The 21,284-nt window shown below is 35.6% G+C and overlaps 1 protein-coding gene across 1 annotated transcript in view; it reads right to left on the bottom strand.

Moving 5' to 3' along the window:
• CEP83 (centrosomal protein 83) overlaps nt 1-21,284 on the bottom strand; it is a 136,532-nt gene that overhangs the window by 26,373 nt on the left and 88,875 nt on the right. The window contains exons 7-10 of the mRNA XM_080811989.1: nt 20,954-21,085; nt 14,283-14,397; nt 12,427-12,571; nt 12,164-12,313 (exon numbers count right to left, since the gene is read on the bottom strand). Of these exons, the coding sequence (XP_080668115.1) occupies nt 12,164-12,313; nt 12,427-12,571; nt 14,283-14,397; nt 20,954-21,085 (542 nt within the window). The remainder of the gene's footprint in view (nt 1-12,163; nt 12,314-12,426; nt 12,572-14,282; nt 14,398-20,953; nt 21,086-21,284) is intronic.

Below are 21,284 nucleotides of genomic sequence, written 5' to 3'. Positions count from 1 at the left end.
TTGTGGTCCATGGCACAGGCCACTGCTCTGTGAGAGACCCCACAAGATCTGGGGAGACCCCTCCCAGAAGAGCGCAGGGATTTGCAGGGTTTGGAGACTCCAGGCAGGGCTGTGTGCTGGAGACAGAGATGCTTGGTCACAGGCTGGGTGAGCTCGAAGCGCAGCCAGAGGCCAGGGAGATGAGAGTGATTGAGCACTTTTCTCCGAGGGCGCACTGAGGAGGGGGGCCCCGAGCTCTCCTCTCGGCTCCTCCAGGCCAGAGATTGGGAGGCCACCGTTTTCATTCCTGTCCTCTGGAACTCTATGGAAAGCGTTCAGGGAACAAAAGTTCCCCAAAGCGAACCTGAGCGTATTACTTAGCCTGGCCCCGATAAGGGCGGTGCAATTCTGCCTCGGGCAAAGGCACTTGAGAATCACTACAACAGGCCCCTCCCCAGAAGATCAGCAAGAAATCAAGCCAAGACCAAGCTCACTTACCAAGGAGAACAGCGGAATTCCAGAGGAGAAAGCAAAGCATGGAATTCATGGCTTTCTCCCCATGATTCTTTAGTCTTGCAAAGTTAATTTTTTTTTAATTTTATTTTTTTCTTCTGCTAAATTTTTTTTTAATTTTTACCATTTCCTCTTTTAACATTTTTTAACTACTTTGTCTTAACAATACCTTTCATAAAAAAAAATCTTTTTTGAACCTTCATTATTATAGTCATATTTTATCCTTCATCGTATCTAACTTTATTTTTTGTATACACATAGGGTTTTTTTTCTTCTAAAAAAATTTGGGATACAACTTCTTCTAATAGATCAAAATATACCCAAAATCTAGCACAGGGCTTTGTTCTAGTCTCCAGCCTGAGCAAATTCTCTCCACTTTCTTTTTCTTTATTCTCCCAACTTATTATATCAACTCCTTTTTTAGAAATGTTTTTAAAAAAATTTTTTTTTCATCTTTATAGTCATATTCCATCCCTTCATTGTGTTTACCCTTATATATGTTTTTCATTCTTTAAAATTTTGGGAGGTAGATTCTTCTAAGAGAACAAAATACTCCCAAAATTAAGTGGGTGACCCTGTTCTATTTACCAGTCTAATATATATATATATATTTTCTTTTTTATATTTTTCCTTTTTTTTTAAAATTTTTTTTCTGAACTTCCTTTTACCCCCTTTCTTGCCCCCACGATTTGGAGTCTCTTCTGATTTGGGTAAAGCACATTTTCCTGGGGTCTTTGCCACACTTTTAGTATTTTATTCCCTCCTTCATATATATTCTTATTGGGATAAAATGACAAGGTGGAAAAACTCAACACAAAAAAAAGAACAAGAGGCAGTACTGAAGGCTAGGGACTTAATCAATATGGACATTGGTAATATGTCTGATCTAGAGTTCAGAATGACAATTATCATGGTGCTAGCTGGGCTCAAAAAAGGCATGGAAGATATTAGAGAAACTCTGTCTAGAGAAATAAAAGCCCTTTCCGGAGAAATAAAAGAAATAAAATCTAACGAAGTTGAAATAAAAAAAGCTATTAATGAGGTGCACTCAAAAACGGAGGCTCTTACTGCTAGGATAAATGAGGCAGAAGAGAGAATTAGTGATATAGAAGACCAAATGACAGAGAATAAAGAAGCTGAGCAAAAGAGAGACAAACAACTACTGGACCATGAGGAAAGAATTTGAGAGATAAATGATACCATAGGACGAAACAACATTAGAATAATTGGGACTCCAGAAGAAGAAAGAGAGAGGGGAGCAGAAGGTATATTGGAGCAAATTATTGTAGAGAATTTCCCTAATATGGCAAAGGGAACAAGCATCAAAATCCATGAGGTGCAGAGAACCCCCTTCAAAATCAATAAGAATAGGTCCACACCCCGTCATCTAATAGTAAAATTTGTAAGTCTTAGCAACAAAGAGAAAATCCTGAAAGCAGCCCCGGACAAGAAGTCTGTAACATAAAATGGTAAAAATATTAGACTTGCAGCAGACTTATCCACAGAGACCTGGCAGGCCAGAAAGAACTGAAATGATATATTCAGAGCTCTAAATGAGAAAAACACGCAGCCAAGAATACTATATCCAGCTAGGCTATCGTTGAAAATAGAAGGAGAGATAAAAAGCTTCCAGGACAAACAAAAACTAAAAGAATTTGTAAACACCAAACCAGCTCTACAGGAAATAGAAAGGGGTCCTCTAAGCAAAGAGAGAGCCTAAAAGTAGTAGATCAGAAAGGAGCAGAGACAATATACAGTAACAGTCACCTTACAGGCAATACAATGGCACTAAATTCATATCTCTCAATAGTTACCCTGAATGTAAATGGGCTAAATGCCCCAATCAAAAGACACAGGTGATCAGAATGGATAAAAAAACAAAACCCATCAATATGCTGTCTACAAGAAACTCATTTTAGACCCAAAGACACCTCCAGATTTAAAGTGAGGGGGTGGAAAACAATGTACCATGCTAATGGACATGAAAAGAAAGCTGGGGTGGCAATCCTTATATCAGATCAATTAGATTTTAAGCCAAAGATTATAATAAGAGATGAGGAAGGACACTATATCATACTCAAAGGGTCTGTCCAACAAGAAGATCTAACAATTTTAAATATCTATGCCCCTAACGTGGGAGCAGCTAACTATACAAACCAATTAATAACAAAATCAAAGAAACTAATCAACAATAATACAATAATAGTAGGGGACTTTAACACTCCCCTCACTGAAACAGACAAATCATCCAAGCAAAAGATCAACAAGGAAATAAAGGCCTTAAATAAAGGCCCAGATGGACATCACAGATATATTCAGAACATTCCATCCCAGAGCAACAGAATACACATTCTTCTCTAGTGCACATGGAACATTCTCCAGAATAGATCACATCCTGGGTCATACATCAGGTCTCAACCGGTATCAAAAGATTGGGATCATTCCCTGCATATTTTCAGACCACAGTGCTCTGAAGCTAGAACTCAATCGCAAGAGGAAATTTGGAAAGAACCCAAATACCTGGAGACTAAAGAGCATCCTTCTAAAGAATGAATGGGTCAACCAGGAAATTAAAGAAGAATTGAAAAAATTCATGGAAACAAATGATAATGAAAACACAATGGTTCAAAATCTGTGGGACCCAGGAAAGGCAGTCCTGAGAGGAAAATATATAGCGATACAAGCCTTTCTCAAGAAACAAGAAAGGTCTCAAATACACAACCTAACCCTACACCTAAAGGAGCTGGAGAAAGAACAACAAAGAAAGCCTAAAAGCAGCAGGAGAAGAGAAATAATAAAGATCAGAGCAGAAATCAATGAAATAGAAACCAAAAAAACAACAGAACAAATAATGAAACTAGGAGCTGGTTCTTTGAAAGAATTAATAAGATTGATAAACCCCTGGCCAGACTTATCAAAAAGAAAAGAGAAAGGACCCAAATTAATAAAATCATGAATGAAAGAGGAGAAATCACAACCAACACCAAAGAAATACAATTATAAGAACATAGGAGCAAATTTGATGATCTGGAAGAAAAGGATGCATTCCTAGAGACATATAAACTACCACAACTGAACCAGGAAGAAATAGAAAACCAGTAAGGAGATTGAAGCAGTCATCAAAAATCTCCCAACAAACAAAAGCCCAGGGCCAGACGGCTTCCCAGGGGAATTGTACCAAACATTTAAAGAAGAATTAATTCCTATTCTCCTGAAACTGTTCCAAAAAATAGAAATGAAAGGAAAACTTCCAAACTAATTTATGATGCCTTGATCCCAAAACCAGACAATGCCCCATCAAAAAAGAGAATTACAGACCAATATCCTTGATGAACACAGATTTGAAAATTCTCACCAAAATACTAGCCAATAGGATCCAACAGTACATTAAAAGGATTATTCACCATGACCAAGTGGGATTTATTCCAGGCTTGCAAGGTTGGTTCAACATCTGCAAATCAATCAATGTGATACAATACATTAATAAAAGAAAGAATAAGAACCATAAGATACTCTCAATAGATGCTGAAAAAGCATTTGACAAAGTAGAGCATCCTTTCCTGATCAAAACTCTTCAAAGTGTAGGGATAGAGGGCACATACCTCAATATCATCAAAGTCATCTATGAAGAACCCACCACAAATATCATTCTCAATGGAGAAAAACTGAGAGCTTTTCGGCTAAGGTCAGGAACACGGTAGGGATGTCCATTATCACCACTGCTATTCAACATAGTACTAGAAGTCCTAGCCTCAGCAATCAGACAACAAAAAGAAATTAAAGGCATCCAAATCGGCAAAGAAGTCAAACTCTCACTCTTTGCAGATGATATGCTACTATACATGGAAAACTCAAAAGATTCCACTCCAAATCTGCTAGAACTTGTACAGGAATTCAGTAAAGTGTCAGGATATAAAATCAATGCACAGAAATCAGTTGCATTTCTTTACACTAACAATAAGACAGAAGAAAGAGAAATTAAGGAGTCAATCCCATTTACAATTGTACCCAAAACCATAAGATACCTAGGAATAAGATACATAGATAACAAACCAAAGAGGCAAAGAATCTATACTCAGAAAACTATACAGTACTCATGAAAGAAATTAAGGAAGACACAAAGAAATGGAAAAATGTTCCATGCTCATGGACTGGGAAAACAAATATTGTGAAAATGTCTATGCTACCTAAAGCAATCTACACATTTAATGCAATCCCTATCAAAATACCACCTTTCTTTTTCAAAGAAATGGAACAAATAATCCTAAAATTTATAAGGAACCAGAAAAGACCTCGAATAGCCAGAGGAATATTGAAAAAGAAAGCCAAAGTTGGTGGCATCACAATTACAGACTTCAAGCTCTATGACAAAGCTGTCATCATCAACACAATATGGTACTGGCACAAAAACAGACACATAAATCAATGGAACAGAATAGAGAGCCCAAAAATAGAACCTCAACTCTATGGTCAACTAATCTTCGACAAAGCAGGAAAGAATGTCCAATGGAAAAAATTCTCTTCAACAGATGGTGTTGGGAAAATGGGACAGCCACATGCAGAAAAATGAAACTGGACCATTTCCTTACACCACACACGAATATAGAGTCAAAATGGATGAAGGACCTCAATGTGAGAAAGGAATCCATCAAAACCCTTGAGGAGAACACAGGCAACAACCTCTTCGACCTCAGCTGCAGCAACTGCTTCCTAGGAACATCTCCAAAGGCAAGGGAAGCAAGGGCAAAAATGAACTATAGGGACTTCATCAAGATCAAAAGCTTTTGCACAGCAAAGGAAACAGTTAACATAACCAAAAGACAACTGACAGAATGGGAGAAGATATTTGCAAACGACATATCAGATAAAGGGCTAGTATCCAAAATCTATAAAGAACTTATCAAACTCAACACCCAAAGAACAAATAATCCAATCAAGAATGGGCAGAGGATATGAACAGACATTTCTGCAAAGAAGACATCTATGTGTCTGGCCAACAGACACATGAAAAAATGCTCCACATCACTCAGCATCAGGGAAACACAGATCAAAACCACAATGAGATACCACCTCACACCAGTCAGAATAGCTAAAATTAACAAATCAGGAAATGACAGATGCTGGCGAGGATGCAGAGAAAGGGGAACCCTCCTACACTGTTGATGGGAATGCAAGCTGGCACAACCACTCTGGCAAACAGCATGGAGGTTCCTCAAAAAGTTGAAAATAGAGCTATCCTACAACCCAGCAATTGCACTACTGGGTATTTACCCTAAAGATACAAATGTAGTGATCCAAAGGGGCATGTGCACCCGAATGTTTATAGCAGCAATGTCCACAATAGCCAAACTATGGAAAGAACCTAGATGTCCATCAACGGATGAATGGATAAAGAAGATGTGGTATATATATACAATGGAATACTATGCAGCCATCAAAAGAAATGAAATCTTGCCATTTGCGATGACGTGGATGGAACCAGAGGGTATTATGCTTAGTGAAATAAGTCAATCGGAGAAAGACAACTATCATATGATCTCCCTGATATGAGGAAGGGGAGATGCAACGTGGGGGGTTTGGGGGGTAGGAAAAGAATAAATGAAACAAGATGGGATTGGGAGGGAGACAAACCATAAGAGACTCTTAATCTCACAAAACAAACTGAGGGTTGCCGGGGGGAGGGGGGTAGGGAGAGGGTGGTGGGGTTATGGACATTGAGGGGGGGTATGTGCTATGGTGAGTGCTGTGAAGTGTGTAAACCTCGCAATTCACAAACCTATATCCCTGGGGCTAGTAACACATTATATGTTAAAATTTTTTAAAAAATTAAAATTAAAAAATTAAAAATTAAAATTAAAGATTTTTAAATTAAAAAATTAAAAATTAAAAAAAGAGAGTAACAATTTTGTTATTTAATAATGTAATTTAAGAAGAAACTACTTTAATGAGGACAGGACACTAGTATATAATTAATAATTTAAAGCATCTGTGAAAGCAGTAATTAATCCTACTTATCACAGATATTTGTTGTTTGTAAATAAATGGATAATTCTGGTTTATATGACTGAGACTTTTCAGCTCTTTAAGCAAGACCTTTTTCTCTACAGGTAGTCTCTTGCTGACCTATTATAAATTCTAAATAAGACAAGCTTACAATCATGATTATTTTAATAAATGACCAAAATAGATCCAGTTTATGTAGGTAGACTTATAAATTAGAAAATCAGAACTGCCATGAGAAAAACACAATTGCAGACCATTAAAAAAAGAAGTGGTATAGGGTCGCCTGGGCACGTCAGTTGGTTAAGTGACTGCCTTTAGCTCGGGTCATGATCCCAGAGTCCTGGGATCTAGACCTACATCAGGCTCCCTGCTCCTTGGGGAGCCTGCTTCTCCCTCTCCCTCTGTTTGCCGCTCCCCCTGCTTGTGTTCTGTCAAATAAATAAAATATTTTTTAAAAAGTCATATAAATTTTGCGAATTACTCTTTCTGCTATATTTTATGTTAGTTACTATGTCCTCATTTTAACATAAGTCAGGGTCAATTATACATTATAAATGATCTGGAGAAACTGAAGAGAAATCAAAAAAATTATCAAAGTGACTAATGGAAAAGAAAATTACTTCTGTTAAAGAAAAGCTGAAGAAATGAATGCTATTTTATATAGCAAAAAACAAACAAACAAACAACCCTAAGGGCCATGTTCGTTATTGTCTCCAAGTAGTAACTATCACGATGTCAACAGAAACCAAACCAGGAGAATTAGGCTTAAATTCTCACAGAAAACATTTTAACTGGCTAAACTGTGGAATCATAATAGGATAAAACATTAGAGTGGGATTTTTCTGGGGAGATTATCTCTCTCCTTTCTAGATATTGTCAAGGAGAAGTAAACAAAAAAAGCTTCACCTGTGTAGAACGGTGAAAGAAAAAAAAAAAAGTACTCCTCTAAAAGTGAAGAGTACAACAAAATTGGCTCTCCAAATCCACTACAGATTTATGACTCTAGAATTGTAGCAGTCAACATTTAAAGTAATCATTCATAAAAACTGACATGAGTAAATAATACATATATCTCTGCCTGAAGTAATTTTTCCCAAGTAATGAAATTAATAAAACACTGTACGTTAAGTATACTGGAATTTAAAGCTCACTTTAGAGCATGTTCAGTGTTGACACAAAAGAGTGTCTCCTTAAATTTTTTACCCTGAGTGTCTCACTTGCTTAATCCTAGACCTCGCCCTAATATATTATGTCACACACACACACACACACACACACAAAATCAATGCATTCTGTAAATTAGAAATAATAGAAACAATATTCTCTGATTACAATGCAATAAAACTATAAATTTAAAAAGCCTCCCAGCTGGAAATTAAAAAACCTTCTGTTACGAACTGACCTGTGTCTCCCCAAAATTTGTATGTTGACATCTCAACCGGAGTATTTTAGAATGTGAATGCATTTGGAGACAGGACCTTTAAAGAGGTAACTAAGGTTAAATAAAGCTATCTGGGTGAATCCTAATCCATATGACTGGTATCCTCATAAGAAGATGGAAAGGTACTAGACCCAGGCACACAAAGGAAAGGCAGTATGGGGACAGAGCAAGAAAGTAACCATCTATAAGCCAACAACAAAAGAGGCCTCAGGAAAAACTAAATCTGACAATACCTTGAGATCTCAAATTTCTAATGTCCAGAACTATCAGAAAATTAATTTCTATTGTCTAAACCCTCTTGATGGTAGTACTTTATTATGACAGTCCCAGCAAACTATTAATTTCATCTCTTATTAAACAACTACACCTTCTATTAATACATCTATTAATTCTTGGGTGAAAAGGAAAATGTAAATTCAAATTAGAAAATCCTAAAAGATAGTAATTAAAACACTAGAGAATATACTTAATATACCTAAAACAGGGATAAGAAAAATCTCAAACTAGAAACTTTACCAACAAAAATGAAGAACACTTGTTGAGTAAATTCCCAATTCAAAATAAAACAAAAAAATAAATTAAAAGAAAGCATAAAATATATAACATGATCTTAGAAAACTCAAAATCTACAAAGCAGCTAGTAGAAAATACATGAGTTTAGTAGGGTCACAGGACTCAAGGTCCATACATAAAAATCCACTAACTATATTTCCACATGCCAGTAATAAACAGAAAGTGAATTTTTTTATTTTTAAGATTTTATTTATCCACTTGACAGAGATCACAAGTAGGCAGAGAGGCAGGCGGGGGGGCGGGGAAAGCAGGCTCCCCACTGAGCAGAGAGCCAATGTGGGGCTCGAGCCCAGGACCCTGAGACCATGACCTGAGCTGAAGGCAGAGGCTTAACCCACTGAGCCACCCACACACCCCAGAAAGTGAAATTTTTTTTAAAAACCGCTCCCATTTATAATCACATAAAAATTCTGAGGAATAAAATGTAACATAAGATATGCATGACATATTCAATGAAAACTATAAAGCACTGATGATAGAAATTAAAGATGATCTGATGATGTCTCTTCTTTAAGAGACATGCTATATTCATGGATTGGATAGGCTCAGTATTGTTGAGATGACAACTCTTCTCAAACTGAGCTACAGATTCATTATAATTCCAATCAAAACCCTAACAAGCCTTTTTGAAAAAGGTGTTAGGCTGATTTTAAAATTTATATGGAAAGGCAAAGGACTTAGAAGAGCCAAAACAATCTTCACAAGAAAGAACAAGGTGGAGGACTTGCACTACCTGCATCAAACTTACTATAAAGCCACTGTGGTCAAGACAGTGTGATATTCATGTGAAGAGGGACAAATGGATCAATGCAATGGGACGGAGTCCAGAAACAGACACTTAATGGTCAACTGATTTTTAACAAAGGAACCAAAACAATTCAATGGAGGAAAAGACAGCCTTCAACAAATGATGTTGGAACAACTGGATACCTATATGGAAATAAAAAATGATTGTCTATCATCACCTCACACTACACAGAAATTAACATGAACTAGATCATAAAACCCAAACATAAGAAACAAAATACTAATCTTTTAGAAGAAAACAAAATAGAAATCTTTGTGACACAAGATCAGGCAAAGCTTTCCAAAAAAAAAAAAAAAACCACACACACACACACAAACTAGAAAAGAAAAGAAATTATAAAACTGACTTTGTCAAAATAAATTTTGCTTTCAATAGACACAATTAAAATAAACAAAGCGATCCATAGACTTAGAACATACCTGTCAAATATGTATCTCACCAAGGGCTTGTATGCAAAATAAAGCGCTGTTACAACTCAATATGAAAATAACATCCTAATTTTAAATATGGGCAAAATATGTGGATGAATACTTCAAAAATCCGTATGACGAGATGCTAAACATCATTAGTCATTGGGGAAAATCAAATTAAGACCACAATGATATATTACTACACATCCACTAGAGTTAGGTTAAAAAGACTGACAATAACAAGTGTCAGCAAGATGTGTGAATCAAATGGAACTGTCGTAGGGGAACTCTCATACGTTGCTATGGGAATGAAAAACAGCATGATCACTCTGTAAAACAGTTTTGCTATATATGTTGCAGAACAGTATTGCTATATGTCATCACTCAGCAATGTCATTCCTAGATATTTAACCAAGGGAAATAAAATTGTATGCCCAAAGACTTCTACACGAATGTTCACAGTAACATTAATCATAGTAGCCCCAAACTAATAACAACCCAAATAGCTGCCCATCAAAAGGAAAATGAATAGGGGCGCCTGGGTGGCTCAGTGGGTTAAAGCCTCTGCCTTAGGCTCAGGTCATAATCCCAGTATCCTGGGATCGAGCCCCGCATCGGGCTCTCTGCTCAGCAGGGAGCCTGCTTCCTTCTCTCTCTGCTAGCCTCTCTGCCTACTTGTGATCTCTGTCTCTGTCAAAAAATAAATAAATAAATAAAATCTTAAAAAAAAAAAAGGAAAATGAATAAACAAATCATGTTACATCCATTCAATGGAATATTAATCAGCAACAGAAAGGAATGAAATACTGATATATGCAACAACATGGATAAAGGCTGGGGATCAGAGGAAAGGTCAAGTGCAAAGAGACACGGGGAAACTTTTAGGGTAATAGAACTGTTCTTTGCTTTTACTATGGTGGTGATGATTACAAAACTTAATACAATTACCAAAAGGCACCACGCTGCACATTATTTAAGTGGGTGAATTTTATTTTACATACATTAAACACTAATAAAACTATAAAAACTTCTTAACGGCAGAAAAACACAGAAAGAAGAAGAAAGTAGAAATTAATGAGGTAGGAAATAAAAAAACAGTTGACTCCATAAATCAAATTCCTAGTTTAAAAAAATACTGAACTGTATGCTTAAAGTGATTAAAATAGTGAATTTTGTTATGTATATTTTATCACAATAAGAAGAATAAAATCAACAAAGCACTAGCCGACTAGATTAACAAATAGAGGAAGAAAACACATATATAAATAAGAAATAAACCCGGGGAAAGTAAGCATTCATTAAAACAACAAATTGAAAAATAAAAACTATTCTTCAGACCTCTATGCAGACAAATTTGAAAACCAAGATGAAATAATTTCTTATGAAAACACAGATCATCAAAATTGATCCCAATAGAGACAGAGAGCTTAACAGATTGTTTTCTATAGAATAAACAGATAATTACTCCAGAAGTTGAGGTTGGTTCAAGATTAAGAAATCCATTAACACACAATATTAATAGGGTAAGAGAGGAAAAATGATGACTGTCTGCAGAGATGATGAAAACCTTTGAAAATTTGCAACATCATGCCTATCATTTCTACTATAGTGTTTGCCAAATGATCTTTTCCTATTTCCGTCATTTTTTCTATGTTTGTTAGTTGGAATTCTCCTGAAAAGAGCTTTCCTTCTAAATATTATACATTATGTCATCTAGACACATAGATTTTTATTTTATCCTATGGATTATAACATTTTATTATAACTTATTTCTTTGCTCAAACTGTCTCAGATTTGGTCATTGGGTGCTAAGATTAGTGGAAGAATGTATGATGAGAAAGTATGACCAAAAAATTTACATAGTCTCAAAGTATTTCCCCATAAGATAATTATATATCACAAAGAGAAAAAAACAGTCATTTTATACTGGAAAAATCTGGCCAACATCACCTTAACCAAACAAAGTGAACATCACCAGTAAGGGAACAAGTAATATAACTCCTAATATAATGCACTGAAGACACATGACTTTGATTTTGGTGTTATTTTTGCTAAAAATATATAACCTGAATTTAATCATAAAGAATTTAAGACAAACTCAAATTGAGGGACAATCTCTAAAATAATTGGTCAGCAGTCTTCAAGTAAAGGCAATGTATGATTCTGGACCGGATCTTGGACCAGAAGAAGGATATCAGTAGGACAACTGGTAAAATTTGAGTAAAATCTATAGGTTTGATACAGTACTATTTATTTCCTGATTATATTAATGTTAGTATCTTAGCTTTGATTATTGTAATATGGTTATATAAGATGTCAAGCTTTAGAGATCTCAGTGAAGGTCAGGTAGGAATTCTGTGTATGACTTTTACAATGTTTTATTAGCTCTAAGATTATTCCAAAATGAAGTTTAAAATATATATACGCATAGATAACCTAATACTCTGAAGTTCCCTTCTGGCCGACTCTTCTGCCATCTGTGAAGCCCGCAATTTCTCTTCACACTGATCCTTTTCAGATTGCCTCCAGACATCATGTTCCACTTTCATTTTCTCTAAATCCGCTAATCTGTTCTCAAGTTCTATCCTAAAACAACAGATGATAATTATGTTATAAGAACTACAATGAGGATGCTATGACAGCAAAATGTTTTCATTTGCAAGGAGACTGAACACAAAATAAGGTAATTAAGTACTTACTTTTCATCTTGTAATACCACAAGTTTTTGATAACCTTCTTCCTTGGCAGCTTGTACTTTACGTATTAATTCACGATCCTTTTCTACTAGGAGAGCTTTGTGGTGTTCGACAGCTGACTTAAGAATTTCATTGTCTGACTGTAATCCTAATATTTTTTTAAGGAAAAAGATATGCTGTATTCAATGTTATTAAGATGAAAAATCATAACAGCAAGCATCCATAAGCTGGTAAGACAACTAAAGAGACCGTAGAAATTTAAGTCTGAATATGTATTCTGAAAGATCTTTACGTTATTAATAAACCTTTTAAGAATGAAATAGACTAAAACTCAGTTAACTATTCTGTCATTATTTTATTTAGCATACATATATAAACACTTTAATAAAAGACTATATATATTTATTCACTTGACTCTTGAGAACTGGGGGCATCAACCTAGGTGATATCCAAAGAGATATAAATATTTACCCCACTTCTAAAAGGATTTTGTAACCTTAGCCCCATAGACAGCATCATCATAAAGCTGGTTGAAAGTAGAGTGAATAAAATCATGGAACCCTTCAAAACCTATCATTCTAACATTCTAGATTATCAATAGAAATAAAAATTGGAAGGGTGCCTGAGTGGCTCAGTCAGTTAAGTCAGGCAGGTGCCTTTGGCTCAGGTCATGATGCCGGGGTCCTAGGATCAAGCCCCACATCAGGTTCCCTGCTCAGTGGGGAGTCTGCTTCTCCCTCTCCTTCTGCCTCCCAGCTCATGCTTTTGCTCTCACTCTCTATCTCAAATAAATAAATAAAATCTTAAAAAAAAGAAATACAAATTGGAAACTTTCCAGTTTACCCAATGAATTCACAAATTTTCCTTATATTGATATGGCAAGTATTTTGCAGATGGAATAACTAAGACAAATTCATATGTAACACAAAATTTTAAAAGAATGCATAACTAGATCACAAACTCTTCACGTCCCTTGAAAAATTACTTCCTAAACTCCACAGAAATTCATTAATCAACATCAAGTAGAGATTAATGATGCAAACACTAATTTATCATAAGCTCTGCCTGAAACCACAGAGGCCAGTTCAACTAAAGACCAACTTGAGGGCAGTTATAGGCCAAAGGCAGCTTATTTAAACACCCTTTAAGAAAAATCAGAAATAATATAATTCTGAGGAATCTTGATGAGAAGGACATTCTAAGACTACACAGGGGCTTAAAAACAAATGAGGCTCAGTAACTAGCCTAGTGTCTACATAAAAACAAAAATTGGGCCTAGGATCTACCTATCTTCCTTAAGGTATTATTATTATTTTTTAAGATTTTATTTATTTGTCAGGAATAGAGAGAGAGAGCACAAGCAGGGCGGGTGGCAGGCAGAAGGAGAAGCAGGCTCCCTGCTGAGCAAGGAGCCTGATGTGGGGCTTGATCCCAGGACCGTGGGATCACGACCTGGGCCGAAGGCAGATGCTTAATCGACTGAGCCACCCAGGTGTCCCTCTTCCTTACGTTCTTAAAATGGTCTCACATGACTAAAATGGTCTCACATGACTAAAATGATCTGGGACTAATAATCACATGATCCAAATAGATTCACAATTATAAACGCAGAAAGTATGGAATCCCATTTGGAAAGTTTCACTTAATTAATGTATTAATCAAATAACTGTATAAACATAAGACTGATTTTTTTAAGAGATACATCGCAAAATGAACATTCAACATAAATAAAAACAATCCATATGTGCTCTAAGATTAAAATTCAGTTAGGCTCAAAAATAAAAATTCAGTTTGATCTATTTTAATAATTTGTTTGTATGCAAAAAGAATAGTAAAAAGCATGGGAAATCATATATTACCATCCAGTTCACTTTGAATCTTATTTCTTTCTCTTTCTAGCTCACTCTTAGCTCTTGCTGCCTCCAGTTTGATGTCTGTTATTTCTAGTTTGTTTGAATGTTTAAGTTCTTTTACCTGTTGATAATTAGAAATTGAAATTACTATAGGTCATTTTCTTGCCATTAACTGCTTACCCAAAACCATCAGTAGAAATGAGAAAATGTTTAGGGAAGCAGAGTACACAGTGTAAGTACCTTCCAAGAGGGAAGGTGCTTCAGGGCCTTGAACAGTATCTGGTACCAAGAAAACAGCCTTTTCCTAACAGAATCGAGTTATTTCTTTACAAATATCAGGCTGGGGTCACCTGGCTTAATCTTGCCTTAAAAGGCTTAACTACAAGTACCTAAAATCCAATAGTCAATGACCGGCTCATCTTCAGAGAAAAAAACCTAAAACCTCCCTTTAAAAAAAGTGCTGGTGGCAAGAAGGCATTCTAGGTAGAAGGAACAGCACATAAAATGTTATAAAGGTATAATGTCACAACAGTATGCTTGCAAGAAAACAACGAGCAATGCGTTAGAGCAGAGGAAGGCATGCAGTCCGTGGAGTGGCAGGGAATAAACGTTATATGCTGCACAAAAGGGCCGCGTAGCCTGTTAGCTACTGCAGGTGACACAGTCAACTTTGTTTCAGAAAATTAACTCTAATTGCAAATTAAGAAAATGAAGGTAAAGACGCCAATTAAAAGGCAAAGGATTGACAAAGTGGGCAAGAAGGAAAAATCAACTGAATTTGGGATGTGTGTGTGTGTGTGTGTGTGTGCGTGTATGTGTATGGATGTGGTGGCAGTGGGAAGAATGAGTACAAAACATATAAATCTAATTTAAACTTTCACTGCCCAAATCTGATTCTTTGAAAAGCCCTGAGTGAATAGAAATAATTGTCAATATCTTCCATATGATTAACTAATCACATACCATTTTTAGTTTTCTCTGAGACAACCCTTCTGAAAATGGAATGATTTTAGTTCATTCATTGGATAAATATTTACTGAGTACCTATTATGTGCCCCAGCATGGTTTTAGGAGCTGGGGTTACAGAAGCAAACAAGAAATCTTCATCGCTCCAGCTATCTGCACTACCCTCTACTATTTTCCATATCCTTTCCCTTTCATAAGGTGCTTCTAAAGTTAGTCCTAGAGTTAATTCTATAATGAGGATTTAACCAATACAGACATAAAAATTAGATAAATCTATACTCTGACACACTAATGCATAAAACTGTGAAATTAGAGGAGAAAACCACACATATATACAAGTCAAATATGTAAAATGTAAGATGGTGGGAACAGGAGGGTAGAGGATCATATACATCAGTGCAACAGAAATCTATAAAAACTAAAGATGGGAGTTAGAAACAAATGAGAAAAAGCTTCTAGAGCCAAAGAGGGGAAGGGTGAGAAATAGAAGTGTTTTACCGAAGGAGATTCCATCTATGAAAGGTCTTAAGAACACTGTAAGGAATGGTTTGGTCAACATTCTCACTCAAAGAAAAATTGAAAAGCAAGTACTGTGCTGGTTTTGTACTGCTAAACACATTTAAGATGCATGTTTTGCTTCCAAATAAACTTATAGATTTTTTAATGACACTACATAAAATGAATACATTGTGCTGACACCAGGTTTGCATTTTAAACATTACTGAAAATAAGTCTCACAGAGCAATGTTCAATTACATGAAAGCAGCTAAGAAATTTTATTTATTTTAACAACTTAAACTTTCTGTGGATTGGGCTCTACTACATTTTAATTTCATGGACAGACAGAATTAAAACTATAAATGTCTTAAAATTTTGAAGAAATGTAACTATAATGAAAATCCAATTTCTTTAATAAATGAAATTATAACCTGCTATTATATACTAGCTGCAAAAGGTTAAGAATAACATAGCAGTTAATTAATAAGCCACACTGTAGCCTCTCTAAATATGAGATGGAAAACTATAGCCATCTTATTTTGCAAAAACTTCATTCATTTCAGCAAGAACTACGAAATATATAAAAACCTATTTCTTCTGAGAAAATATTGTTCTACTAAATTGTAATTATTGAAACTGAAAGAACAGTAGACAGGAAGTCAAACAAGTGAAGTCTGACTTCAGGCCTACTTTTATTATTAAACTAGTGGTATATGCTCAAAGTATTTGTCCTTGCTGCATTTGAGTTTACTCATCTATGGATCTACAAGAGCTTCAGTTTTCCTTTAGTGCCACATTTCTATAATCCTAAAATAATGAATGCAATTATAGTAATTTTTAATTTCTCAAAAATATATTGGGGCACCTGGTTGGCTCAGTCATTAAGCGTCTGCCTTCCACTCAGGTCATGATCCCAGGGCCCTGGGATCGAGCCCCGCATCGGGCTCCCTGCTTGGCACGAAACCTGCTTTTCCCTCTCCCACTCCTCCTTGCTTGTGTTCTGTCTCTCTCTGTCAAATAAATCAAAATCTTTAAAAAAAAAGGGGGGGGGGGCGCCTGGGTGGTTCAGTGGGTTAAAGCCTCTCTCTGCCTTTGGCTCAGGTCATGATCTCAGGGTCCTGGGATCAAGCCCCACATCGGGCTCTCTGCTCAGCGGGGAGCCTGCTTCCTCCTCTCTCTCTCTCTCTCTGCCTGCCTGTGTACCTGTGATCTCTGTCTGTCAAATAAATGAATAAAATCTTTAAAAATATATATATATTAAAAGGATTAAAAATGAAAAACTGAGCTATGACAAACAGTAGCACTTCCTATAAGTAATCTGAATCAAATCCCAACTAGTCACAATAATGACTGTCACAATCTGACCCTAGATCCCTGGTTCTTTACCTTTCTTGTGATCGGGCCTCAAAATTCCTAGGAAAACTAGAGATCATTTCCTAAACAAAATGTATAAGGTTAAAATGTTACATGTAATTTCAAGAGATACAGAGTCTTCTGAAGCTCCCCTGGGGCCAAGATACCCTGTCTCTCTTGTTTTTTCTCACAATACATTTTCCATTTGGGCCTTCATGTTGCCAATTTGCTTTATGCTTTTGATGTAACAGAAGCTCAGTATCCAGAAAGTACTACCAGTACTAGGTAAGAACCATAAAAAAAGGCAGTATTAGGGATTTTACAAGGGTTCAGAATTTGTTAAATTACACATACACATATACACAGACATGCAAGAAAACATATGTAAGCAAGAAAGATATAGTTGGAAAACTGTATTACTCAAGAAGCTCTTGACACAAATTCCAAAGAGACAGTACTTAAACTCTGATCTTTTTTCAAAGGTCTGAGATGGTATGACCTCATTAATGTAGCTAATAAGGATAACTATGTGGGATTATTTCCTTAAACTGCATATTTTATTGGAGTTTTAAAGATCAAACACTTCCTGAGGTAACCAGAATTTATCTCATTGAATGTAAAATACCTTCAAGGTCGCCATTTTCAGGCCATCATTGGCAATACTTTTTAACACAAGACACTGAATCACACTGACATAATTCTGTTCAAAAACCTGACAAACATTTACAAAATTTGAATAACTTAGACAAATACACCCCAGGTGCTCCTTTGCATTGCAAACAACCATTTGCTAGAGTTGCAAAATATTGATGAAAATCTCAAGTTGCAAAGAAAACTGTGACAATCATGTTTGAAATAATCATTTTAAAATTTATCCTTCCAATGAAATCTTTTTACATGCATGATTCCAAATGAAAACTTGGTTTGTCTAAAGCTGAAGGGTGGTTTTTAATATGCCATTTATATGCAAAAAACACAAGTGTGCCCTTAAAATTAGGCAACTCTTAGCAATATCAGAATTGGAAAAAAGGCATGGCAGAACTTCCTGAATTTACTGCTTTGTATACTCCATTTCTTTGTATACTCTACCATTGTAGGAACTCTATCTCTCTCAAAATGTATACATTTAGATGTATAAAAAAATCTACTTAGGTTAATCAGGAAGCAATTAAATTATTAATTTATTTTACAATCTTAGTAGGCTGGATGAGTTCCTAGGGATGAGCCAGAATGATGTTTCATTTCATCTATGAGGAAACTTGCTTACAGTTCTACAGATTTATATAATGAGGAATGGAATTTGTCATGGGCTCAAAGTTCCATGTTCTTTATGTGTATCTTTTTCTCATTTAAGGATATCACTAGTGTAAAACTGTTGCTATTATTTTCATCATAGGCCACTATCTACTGCATTCAATACCATCTTTAATCTTGGAAAAATCCTGTAAGAGAAAGGCATTGTTCCCACTTAAAAGTTAAGCAAATTAGAAGTCACACAGGTAATGAGTGAGATAAATGAGTCAGGATCAAAAGACAGATTTATCTGATTCAAAGTCCATGAGCTTTTCTATTGTACTTCATTACCCCCTCCAAAATGACAGTTTTTAATTTCTAAATACATCTTAGTCTCAACATATAAGCTAGCCTAGAAAACACCTGAATTAAACTATTTCAACAATTAAAAATCTTCTTGCCTAACTTTCACATGTTCTTTCTAGTGTCAGCCATGTCTAATGAATTAAATGATACACTGGCTACAAAACCACTTTGTAAACTGTAAAGTATAAAAACTCAAACAAAAATTGTAAATGTCACTAGAGACAGAATCTGCAAACATAAGAGTATGTGTTTGCCATGGAAAAAACTGGGTAGACTATCTCCCAAGAGTGACATCTAATACATGTAATATTATGGCTTACGGCCTTTTGGACACAGAAATCACCACTCTCAAGGCAGGACTCACATTAATAAAGTTTATAAAAACTGGTTTATAAAATCAGAGCTGTGAGAAAAAACTAATGGAAAACAGAACACTCTAAGTCTGAAGGACCAGTGTGCATTCTCTCCCTGTAGACAAAATTACATGGGAAATTAAGTAACAGAAAGTTGTTTGGTGATCATACAATCAGAACAAATGGAATGAAATGAATTGATAGTTTCATGCCCACCATTTAAAACAGATTGATGAATTCCTCTCCACAATAAGAATTAACTCTTCAATGGGACAGAATACTTACATTCTACTAAAACTCTCACTTCTCTCTGTTATGAACACTGCCTAAGTTCTCTCAAGTAATTCCTTGGCCAAGTCATTTATGATGACTACATTACTCCTTTAGATAAGTTCACTTCTACTAGGCTATAGTAAGTTCCTTCTGGTCTGGGAGCTCTTTTGTTTTTCAAGGTAATTTTACGTAACTCTGCTCTGATGAAAAATAATTGATTTCACTGATTCGGAAACCACACTTATTTCCAAGATCTTGATGATGCCCCCACGTACTAACATTAATAATAGTTATTAATAATATTTGGATAATTATCTACTAGACCTTATGCAAAGTGCTTTGTGCATAATATTGCATTTAATTTTGCCATAATCTATAAGATATATATTAGTCTTGCATTATAAAGAAAAACACTAAAATTTTCAGGGAGAAAGTAAATTGCTCAAGGTCATACAGCTAGTAAGAAAAAGAAATGGAATTTGAATCTATTCTGTCTTAACTCCAGAGATGATATGATATTGTTATTCACTACAGTCTTCTAAAAAATACTTTCATCATTGCTCTCCTATTTCTGGTTATCAGATTCCTTATACATAAAGCATGTGAGGGGAAAAACTGTAAGTTCCTGAGAAAACCTGGTATATAAAAGACATGCAAACCATTATATATATTCTTTTAAAAATAATATAGGAGCACCTGGGTGGCTTGGTTGGTTAAGTGGATGGCTCTTGATTTCAGCTCAGATCATGATCTTTGGGTCCTGGGATCAAGCCCCATGTCAGGTTCAGTGCTCAGTGGGGAGTCTGCTTGAGATTCTCACTCTTCCTCTGCCCCTCGCCCTCTCTTTCTGACACACACTCTAATAAATAAATCTTTTTTAAAAAAATAACTAAAAATAACATAAATGCAGACCATACTGCTCTTAATTCACCCATTTAACAAGTATTTATAGAGTGCCTGTTCCAGGAGATGGAGATACAAGGAGTAATAAAAGCAATGTCCCTGTTCTTAAAGCTTATATTTGATTAAAGGAAAATGGGGTGGGAGAGAAGAGGAGAGACAAAAAATAAACAAATATAAATATATCAAATGCTGTTAAGAGCTATGAAGCAAAATAAAGCTGGTAAAGAAGACGGACAGTGAGGCAGAAGAGGGAAAATGGTATTTTACAAAGTGAAGACAAGGAAGGCCTCTCTGATAATGCGATGTCTGAAAGAGGCAAGAAGGCAAACTATATGGATCTGAAGGAAGACCATGTCAGCAGGCAAGTGCAAAGATCCTAGGACAGAATTAAGAGTGAGAAGAAAGCCAGTAAGGCTGGAGCAAAGTAGACAGGAGGGAAAATGGACTGTGATGGCTCTAGAAAGAATGCAGAGGCAGATCATGCAGAGCTCTGAACAGGTAGAGAGTCAGGAGGCTACTGTAAAAATTGAACCTAGAGAAATCATGGTTTGGAGAAGAGCAGTCACAGTAAAAGCAGTAAAAATCAGTCAGATTTTACATGTATTTGGAAGGCAGAATGATAGGATAAAAAAAGATTTCAATATAGAGAAGTAAACAATTTAAATATAAAATTTGTCCTTATGCAGAATCAAGCATTCTAAAAAATGAAGTAGAAACATTAAGATGACTTACTTTACTGGTCAACGTATTTATTTCCCGCTCAGCTTTATGCAATTTACTGATTAGAACAGTATTTTGTTCAGTGCTTGATTGTAGTTCTTTTTCCAAACGTTCAGCCTGTAGTTTAGCTGACTGTTTTTCAGCCTTTTGTTAAAAAATATTTTTAAATTTATTCATAATTTTTATAATTATATAAAAAGAAGCACTATTTATTTATTTTTAAAATTAAATGTGTGTGTGTGTGTGTGTGTTCCAAAATTCATTGTTTATGCACCTCACCCAGTGCTCCATGCAATACGTGCCCTCCTTAATACCCACAACCAGGCTCACCCAACCTCCATCC

This window comes from Martes martes (assembly GCF_963455335.1).
Source record: "Martes martes genome assembly, chromosome: 8".
Taxonomy (NCBI): Eukaryota; Metazoa; Chordata; class Mammalia; order Carnivora; family Mustelidae; genus Martes; species Martes martes.
The sequence above is the reverse complement of the archived record's forward strand: the minus strand, read 5'-3'. Positions and strand labels throughout refer to the sequence as shown.